Below are 9141 nucleotides of genomic sequence, written 5' to 3' on the forward strand. Positions count from 1 at the left end.
CCTTGACCCCCTGTTGGACTCTTCCCCACTACTACGTGGTTGGTGCTCCCTGGTGGAGTCTGTGGCCGCCGCAGCAACGGGGACATGCTCCGCCTTCTTTTCATAATAGTACCCGAGTTGGAATCACTGGAATTTCCTCTTTTCTTGTTTTGAGGGCCTGCTACAAACTCATCTGCCTCATCAATCATCATCCCCTGAGGTAAACATTTGAGAGAACATAACATAAAAAGACAAAGGTATACATATTAAATAAGACATTTTAAACCATGCTTTTTATGGCAAATTTTTATAAAACAGGATTTTAGTCATGTTTTTACCTTCTTATCCTGCTTGAAAGGATTCCCAAATGTGTGCAGGCGTTTAGGCTGATCAGGGTCAATCTCTCTGAGAGGAGACGGCATCATTTTTAGGTACTCCTGATAGTTTCCCATCTGAGCCACTGGGATACTGTGCAGATAGTCTAACAACCATAACGCATTTTATGAGCATTAATAAAATTTGGGGTATGTATGATTCAAGAAACCTAATGCCTCCAGCCATGTGTGCTGCAGTGCATTATTGAAGAAATCTGTCAAAATAAATGTTGCTGCATCTATGCTTTAAACTGTGTTATGACTGCATTGCAACATCTGGAGCTATGACTAATCAAAGATGCAGTTAGTTGCCAAACTTCCTCTTTTAGTTCAACTGTAGTAGTGCAAAATAAAAATCAACACTGGCCAGGAAAAATAAAAATTGGCTGATATTAAACTAGAATTGCAGCATTGTTATGTTTTCTTTTACTTCTTCTTAGTGTCAGAATACTATACCTTCATCTTGCCCTCGGATGAGTTTCTGTGACCTGCGCAGCAAATTGGAGCGCATTCGGGTGAGCTGATCCAAAAGGTTCCGTCTTGGGATGTCATAGGCATTTCGATAAGCTTGAGGTTTTACATCCTGTGAACACATCCGTATATCTAGCTGGGGAAGCCCTTCAAACATTGCACTTGCCTTGTTTAACTGTATGCTTCGCAGCTACAACAAGCATGTCAGACTTTCCATAAATGTCCTAAATCTACCTTGTTGAGCAGGGCGATCTGGAAGCCGGCAAACTCTTTGAAGTTGATGTCCACGGGGCGAAGAGGGCCCTCCCCGGTGATTCCCTGTAGCAATTGCTTAAAGTCTCGCCGGTGGGCCAGAGAGGGAGCACTGCAGTGGTTCTTCACCTTTATGCCAGTTTCTTGGGGAGCCTTCTTCCCCACGGACACAATTAAACGGTCTGATTCGATCTTTGCCTTAATTCCATGAAAACAAGAAGAAAGAAAACCACTGCATTAAAGCATTATGGAAAACATTTTTTTCAATTCATCTCTTGGCATGTTTTTTGGAGTCTTTTTTCTAATTTTAAGTAATAGTGTAATTGGACTTTTTTAATTTTTTGAACACCCATCACAGTTTTTATTTAGAGCAAAGACACAGATATGTTATTATTCCAGTCCAAATTTTGTATGGTGCAGAGAAAGTACCAAAACACAGACTACTGGGAAATTGTAGGAGTCTGTCTTTGTCGAGGTCGGCAACTGATTTGGCCACTGATAGGCTGACAGTGGTAAATGAGAGGGTGGCTACCAGCTCACTGAGCTAGGCTATGTTATCTGACAACCTTCCTCAGCAACCCAATGGATATGTAACTGACTCGGCTGGTCACTAGCATTCCTGAGTGAAGATTATCTCACTCTCTACAATACTTTGAAAACTGATAAACACATTGGCTGTGTGTCACAGCTTGGGGTTTTTCCACTACAACTATCATACCCGTCACACTTATTGGAAAGGACTCCCTCCCTACCTACCTGCTGGCTGAGCTTCTTTAGATATGAGATGACACTGTAACTCAGGCCACAGTCCAAGGTGTCTGCGATAAGATTAGGTGCACCCATCATCCTCAACGCCTTTTTTAAGGGCTGTCAGAAGATATCAGGGAAAATTGTAGATATTAGTTATATGCAAAAACTATTCAAATCTATGTACTGAACACTTACTAAGGGCAGCAAGTGACATAGCATCACTTTACCAGGAGGTAGTATGGAGGCATTGTCTTCAGGTACATCTCGAAGGCCTGTCGCCACTTGAGGTTTGGTTTGAATTTGTGCACTTTAAACAAATCATCTGAAAGGAGAAAAAGCAGAGAGATATGTCTGAGAAAAGCCCTTTAGCATTCTGCATCAGTGACCAGCCAGCCATCCACCTGCAGCTCCTCCTGCTGCTGCAGGGCTGACCACTGCACCCACATCGATATTCAGGTGATGAGTCTAAAACAAGCATCAAAACATCCATGACGACACACTTTACACTTCTAAATACCTCATTAGTCAAAAATTTCTCAAAGAAATATTAGACTAACTGTTGCTCTGCTATCAACCCTTATATTTGTGATTATGTTTAGAGCCACAAAAGAAGATGAAGGAAAAAAATGGAACAATGAAGGGACCCAGAAAAGGAATGCTTTATAATCTCCTATTAGCTCAGGCCTACTGACCCACTGCCATATGTCTTACCTAAAAGCGGGAGAAGGACTGGGTAGTTGTAAGGCATGACAAACAGGTTGACACAGGTGAGAGTGGTGCTGGCTTTAAGGTAGCCAAATGGCTGTCCCAGGTCATTTTGCTTCCCACTGCTGCTGACAAACACCTCAACACAGCAAAGTAAATTGTAAGTCAAAGAAGGTTTTGGTTAATAAAAACTAAGCTTCAGAAGACATCTGTGGATCTGTGCTTACTAAGCGATTCATTATTAACTCACAACTACCAAGAGGCAAAAAGATATTTTGAATAAAGCTAGCAACATCATAATATCAGAAAAGTTCCAAAGGCAACACCATTGACAGTAGAAACAAACCAGCAGAGCTGATGGGTGTGTGAATATTGCCCCTACCTGCCAGCACATGTGTGGTGACTTCCTTTCCAGGATGTACCGTGTGAGTGGAGAGGGCTCCAGTTCATACTTGTCAAAGGGAAGCTTATCGATCACCATGGGCTCACAGTCCACACAAGAGAAACGCACCACGGGGTGAGCAGACCGAGGCGGCTGAGAATGACAGACATAATTATCTGTAGTAGGGACCCATGTGATACCTTTGTAACAACAATATCAAACAAACATTAAAGGTTCACAGTTAATCAAAATGACAGTGTGAGTATGCAGAGTTGGAAACTTTGTTGGCTGCAAGTCAAAGTTACTGATGTTAGACACAGAAAAAGAGGACTGCCAGACGAGAGAAAGATAAGAAAGACAAAGTAGAACTGCAAGTCTGTATGTAAATGTGCAGATACACACAGATGTACATCTTTGGAGAATAGCAGGAGATTAACAGTGCTCTGTCAAAGTCAAATGCATGTATTAATCCAGCACTCTGAGAGGTCACCCGCACAATGAGAGACTAAAGGTGCTGCTGAGATAGTTTTAGGCCTGTCTTGGCTCACCAGTGTAGGAGAATTCTGGTCCGGCCAGAAGGACTCAGGTATAGGCCAGTGTCCAACCGGCACTCCGGTCTTTGGGTTTGGCCGCACATAGATGAGTTTGTGGCAACTGTGCCACAGCTGTGGGCTGAAGGATGACGCAGGATGAGTTGACTCCGAAGAGTTGTCTGTAAAACCAAAAAAGCGTACGATAAAAAAGAAAAACTATTTCTAAGTCAAATGCCAACAAATTCAAAATAAAAAATTGGAGATGTGGGATGAAACACTGTTAAACAAAACCTCAGTGACTGATAAATGGGTTTCTGCTGGACAGCATTATACATTTCACAAGTGCACAAACCACTGATGTTCCCAATCCAATCCACGTTCTAAATGGGGATCTTCAGTAATTGATAAAGCATTATTAAGTACTTAAGAATTTGAATAGGCAGCAGATTGTGTCTTCTTCTATAAGGCTCGACTATCCAAAACACTTCCTTAGTTGAGTTTAGAGCTCATGACACCAGATCACAGGAGAGACTGGCTTTAAACATTCTTTACACCAACTCTGAACTATGGGAAGACTGTTTTCTGTTGCTATGCTCCTCACTACTGGAATGAGCTGCAACACAGCTTGAAGTTAGAGGCACACATTCTTCTGAGAGATGTAAAAACCTTACTAGCTTATGTTCTAATAATATTTATGATTGATTTAATTTGTGTTGCTGTGTGTCTCTGTGTGGGTAAAAATGAACTGTCTCCTTTCAACGTAAAACTGCTTAGTGATGATCCAGGATAAGGAGATTCTCTTCTGCTTTCCCCTGTTTTACTGCCCACAGATTTCTGCTCCAAAATGAAATGGATGAAATGTGAGAGTTAATGTGCTCAGAAACTCAATCAAATATACAGTTTTAAAAGTGTCTGACACATTAGATTTATGTTCTATGCACTTGACTGGACTCTTGAATAGACAAAAACATGTCTATACCAAATTGTTCCAACAGGAAAAGACAGGACTGGAACATACAGTGGTTTTTGCCTTGTTTCCTTTCAGTGTGCACCACCCAAAAACTCACCTTCCCCAACGACAGGTGGGTCTGGCCCCGTCTTCTCAAAATTAATGACAACTCCGCTTTGAACCTTCTGCACTAGAGATTCCAGACACTGGTTCAGCATCCTCTGTGTTCGCACACAGTATGATCGCCCTGGAAGAAAAAAAGCAGCTTGCACGATGAGCTAGTATAAAGGAATGAAAAACTGAGTGCTACCAAAAAGAGTGCAGACACACAGTGAATTAAAAAAAATGCTGAACCTCCAGTGACTTCACACATCTGGGTGATAGCAGACTCATCTGTGGGGACGCTACCGAGCTGCTCGTTGTCTGGCGTGGCGGCCCCGGGCAGCCTGAGCACCAGTGCAAACAGACGCTGGTCCCAGCGAAAGGGTTCTTTGGTCAGTTCACTGCCTGCCAAAGGAGAGTTCAGAGGCAGGTGCAGCTAGATGACAGAGAGAGGTAAAGGAAGGAAAAGAAAGGAAAATATGTAAAAAACCTCCTTATGTCACCAATTTCAGTTCCACAGTTTCAGTGGTACAATGCATTTTTTTATATTCTCACCTCATCTGGCACCCCAGAACTGTGTGTAAGCTTGTTCCCATCAGTGATAGTGATGATCACAGATGGCTCGAGGAAGAAGGGGTTCCGGCCCTGAGAAGGAAATAATAATGTTCAGCAATTCAGTCCAAGTTCAGACAAACGATGACTGCCATTCTCACTAGTCTGCTTCCCTTTCTTTACATCCCAGACCAAACACGCTGTTCTGGGATGTGTGTCTCAAAAACATTCACATTTCTTTAAAAACAAAATCTTAATGGTCTCTTGGGATTATAGTAATGGCAAAACACAGGCATACTGTTTCAGCAGAGGTATAGGGAAAAGAGAGTGTGAGCAGATGATGGCAGTGATACCTGAGGAAAGACGGAATGGATTAAGTTCCAATAAAAAGTCAATACTGTTCTATTTGTCTCCAGGTAAAGGGAAAAACAGAAATGCCATCTGAAAGCTTTATTACACTCATAATCAAAACCTTAATTTGTTCAAAGAAAAAATGTTTTGGCTTTATCAGAAAAGCCCTGGTTCACATTCTGTTACTCACTGGGACATCATTCAGGGTAACTTTAGTCTTTTACTGTGGTAGTAACTGTTAAGTGCCAGGCTGATGGGCACTTAGCTTCTTCCACCTGTATGACTTTAATCTTTTCAAGTTTTAAAATGACTAACTTTTCATTTCTAAGCCTTCTTTTATGACCTGTACTTCCACTGCTGCATTATTTTAATGACTTTAACATTAAGCTGAATTTATCAACATGACCTTGACCCGTCCATTCCTGAGACAAATATTTTTTTCTCTAACAGGAAGATCAGACAGGGTTTGCAGTTTGCTCTAAACCTACAGTATGTCTAAGTGAAAGAAAACACCAGTTTATAATAAATTAGAAAATGTCAATGATCACTGTGACCTAAAGTAATCATCGAAGGACACTGAACGACAGCAAATACATGTTATGGTCCTGTCAGTGAGTGAGATTTCATGTTTTCAACCACAACCAATAATAAAGAGACAGATAAAAAATAATTCTGTAACTACTGAGTAATAAAATTATTAATAATCTTTTTTATTATAACTTGTTAGTTATGCAACTAACAATAATTTTTATTACTGATTAAGGTGCCAGGTTTTTTTTCAATTAGTCTAGCAAACATTTGATTAAGAAAATGTCAAAAAATTCTGAAAAATGGCTATTGCAAAATACAAGGTGATTCCATCAAATGGCTTGGTTAATTATCACATGATGCAAAAAGAAAAAGAACATCCACATGATTGTGAAGCTAAAATTAGGCAATGTTTGATGTATATTATTTATTTAAAGAAATGACCATGTAATCTGCTGCAGATAATTCTTTTGGCAATCCACTAACTGGTTAATCAACTCACCATTTTAGCTCTGATTAAAAAGACTGTCATGCAAACTATTATATAAGATAACTCAACTTTTCTTTTAAAACAATGGATGAGTCTGGTGCCAAAATAATACATAACAGGAAGTTTGGTATGACTTACCTGTCCATAGTTGTCGATGCCAGAGACAAGGCGGTTGAGGTTAAGCAGGTCAAAGGCTGTGCGAAGAGCATGACCTAATGTAGTCAACCCAGATGCCTGCAGGTTCTTCAGCTCGCACATGAAGGTGGCATGGTTCTCCTTCCAGCCTGCCTGTAATACATGGAGTATGTGATGAATGCACTGCACAGCAAACAGCCATACAGCACAGTAGCAGAGGAGGCCTAAAGTCACACAGTGCATGGTGACCAGCCGCAAGCCAAAATAGATCCACACCCACAGATAGTCATACTATGTAATTACAAAAAAAAAAAAAACAATTGAGTTTTGGTCACTGACAACCACAGACTGACTCATGACTGGCACTTTTTGGGAGAGGAGTTTAAATCTTAGGAACCAAGTGACATGACACAACAGTAACCATAAAATGAGATCAGGTTATGTCAAGTTCTGGAAATAGAAGATGATATTGTGGAAATTCAGCCCCATGTGTGAGCTGGATGGTGCTATTTAATAAAGAGTTTTATTCCATACACGGCATGTGTCCAAAAATACCTAATCCTACTGCTGCTTTGTCCTCTCTGATGGATATATACTCTCACAGGAAAGGATGTGGGTGTGTAACTGTTCTTGGACTTTTCTTCAGCTAGGTCAGTTGCTTTACTGCTGCAGCTTCATGTTTAGTCTGAGGACGACCTGAAAGATTACCACTTCCTTTATCAAGTGAAGGAGGAGAAGAGGATAAAGATACAAGAAGAGATGGAGAGTGTATGAGAGAAAAGAATTTATATGCAAGTATCAGTGTGTATGCTCTGAGTTTGGCCACTGGCTGGATATTTTGGATTATAATAGGATATCATTCCAAAGTCATGGATTTGGGTGAAATTTCTAGGGAAACCTGTGTTATGTAAATTATCTCAAAGAGCTGCTGAAAGTGGAAGCACATTGATTGGGGTAGTAATAAAATAATAATCCAGACACAGACTCTTGTGCAGGCCAGTAGAAATGTAAGGCTTAGCATGTACTCAATAATTCAGGCTACAGAATATTACTATTTTCTTCTGGCCCAACCTCCTCTCTCTCCTTCTGCATCAACAATTTATTGCCTCTGTAACTGTACAATCAGAGTAGCCTTATTCAGTGTAACCTTGTCCTTTCATCATAATCCTGAGTACACAAAGCAGACAGAAACAACAAAGGAGAAGGCAATGGAAGACAAAGAGATGAAGAGCAGGAGGAAGTGTAGTGGAGGACAGGCTTTAAAACAAGGGGAAAGTAGCACCTGGATGATTTTATGTAAGGGAGGAGAACTAGATCCTGGATTATATAGGTGTTAAACACGAGAATATTTCAGCAAATAACATTTAGAAATAATCTGGATTTGTGGTGAATAAGACAAGAGTCAGTAACTGAAGTAGAGAGTACAATAAATGTTTAAATTCTATTTCAGAAGATGGGGGTGTTTAGTCTTTAAAACAACACAGACTCTATCAAAACAGGATGTTATTAGTATAATAATGCAAAAAAAAGTTTAAGAATAAATAATCATAGAGTAAGTTAAATACAGTGGGTACGGAAAGTATTCAGACCCCCTTAAATTTTTCACTCTTTGTTATATTGCAGCCATATGCTAAAATCATTTAAGTTCATTTTTTTCCTCATTAATGTACACACAGCACCCCATATTGACAGAAAAACACAGAATTTTTGACATTTTTGCAGATTTATTAAAAAAGAAAAACTGAAATATCACATGGTCATAAGTATTCAGACCCTTTGCTCAGTATTTAGTAGAAGCACCCTTTGGAGCTAATACAGCCATGAGTCTTTTTAGGAATGATGCAACAAGTTTTTCACACCTGCATTTGGGGATCCTCTGCCATTCCTCCTTGCAGATCCTCTCCAGTTCTGTCAGGTTGGATGGTAAACATTGGTTGACATTTTCAGGTCTCTCCAGAGATGCTCAATGGGGTTTAAGTCAGGGCTCTGGCTGGGCCATTCAAGAACAGTCACAGAGTTGTTGTGAAGCCACTCCTTCGTTATTTTAGCTGTGTGCTTAGGGTCATTGTCTTGTTGGAAGGTGAACCTTCAGCCCAGTCTGAGGTCCTGAGCACTCTGGAGAAGGTTTTCGTCCAGGATATCCCTGTACTTGGCCGCATTCATCCTTCCCTCGATTGCAACCAGTCGTCCTGTCCCTGCAGCTGAAAAACACCCCCATAGCATGATGCTGCCACCACCATGCTTCACTGTTGGGACTGTATTGGACAGGTGATGAGCAGTGCCTGGTTTTCTCCACACATACCGCTTAGAATTAAGGCCAAAAAGTTCTATCTTGGTCTCATCAGACCAGAGAATCTTATTTCTCACCATCTTGGAGTCCTTCAGGTGTTTTTTAGCAAACTCCATGCGGGCTTTCATGTGTCTTGCACTGAGGAGAGGCTTCCGTCGGGCCACTCTGCCATAAAGCCCCGACTGGTGGAGGGCTGCAGTGATAGTTGACTTTCTACAACTTTCTCCCATCTCCCGACTGCATCTCTGGAGCTCAGCCACAGTCATCTTTGGGTTCTTCTCTACCTCTCTCACCAAGG

At 40.9% G+C, this 9141-nt stretch overlaps 1 protein-coding gene across 1 annotated transcript in view; it reads right to left on the reverse strand.

Annotated features, from left to right (window-relative positions):
- The window catches only part of ints6l (integrator complex subunit 6 like), a 14890-nt gene that overhangs the window by 2638 nt on the left and 3111 nt on the right, over positions 1-9141 (reverse strand). Inside the window, exons 3-15 of the mRNA XM_020595560.1 lie at positions 6557-6706; positions 5053-5142; positions 4750-4933; positions 4514-4642; positions 3462-3625; positions 2914-3066; positions 2538-2670; positions 2054-2148; positions 1833-1943; positions 1059-1274; positions 810-936; positions 318-460; positions 8-194 (exon numbers count right to left, since the gene is read on the reverse strand). Coding sequence (XP_020451216.1) covers positions 8-194; positions 318-460; positions 810-936; positions 1059-1274; positions 1833-1943; positions 2054-2148; positions 2538-2670; positions 2914-3066; positions 3462-3625; positions 4514-4642; positions 4750-4933; positions 5053-5142; positions 6557-6706 — 1882 coding nt within the window. The remainder of the gene's footprint in view (positions 1-7; positions 195-317; positions 461-809; positions 937-1058; positions 1275-1832; positions 1944-2053; positions 2149-2537; positions 2671-2913; positions 3067-3461; positions 3626-4513; positions 4643-4749; positions 4934-5052; positions 5143-6556; positions 6707-9141) is intronic.

This window comes from Monopterus albus, unplaced genomic scaffold (assembly GCF_001952655.1).
Source record: "Monopterus albus unplaced genomic scaffold, M_albus_1.0 scaffold27.1, whole genome shotgun sequence".
Lineage (NCBI taxonomy): Eukaryota > Metazoa > Chordata > Actinopteri > Synbranchiformes > Synbranchidae > Monopterus > Monopterus albus.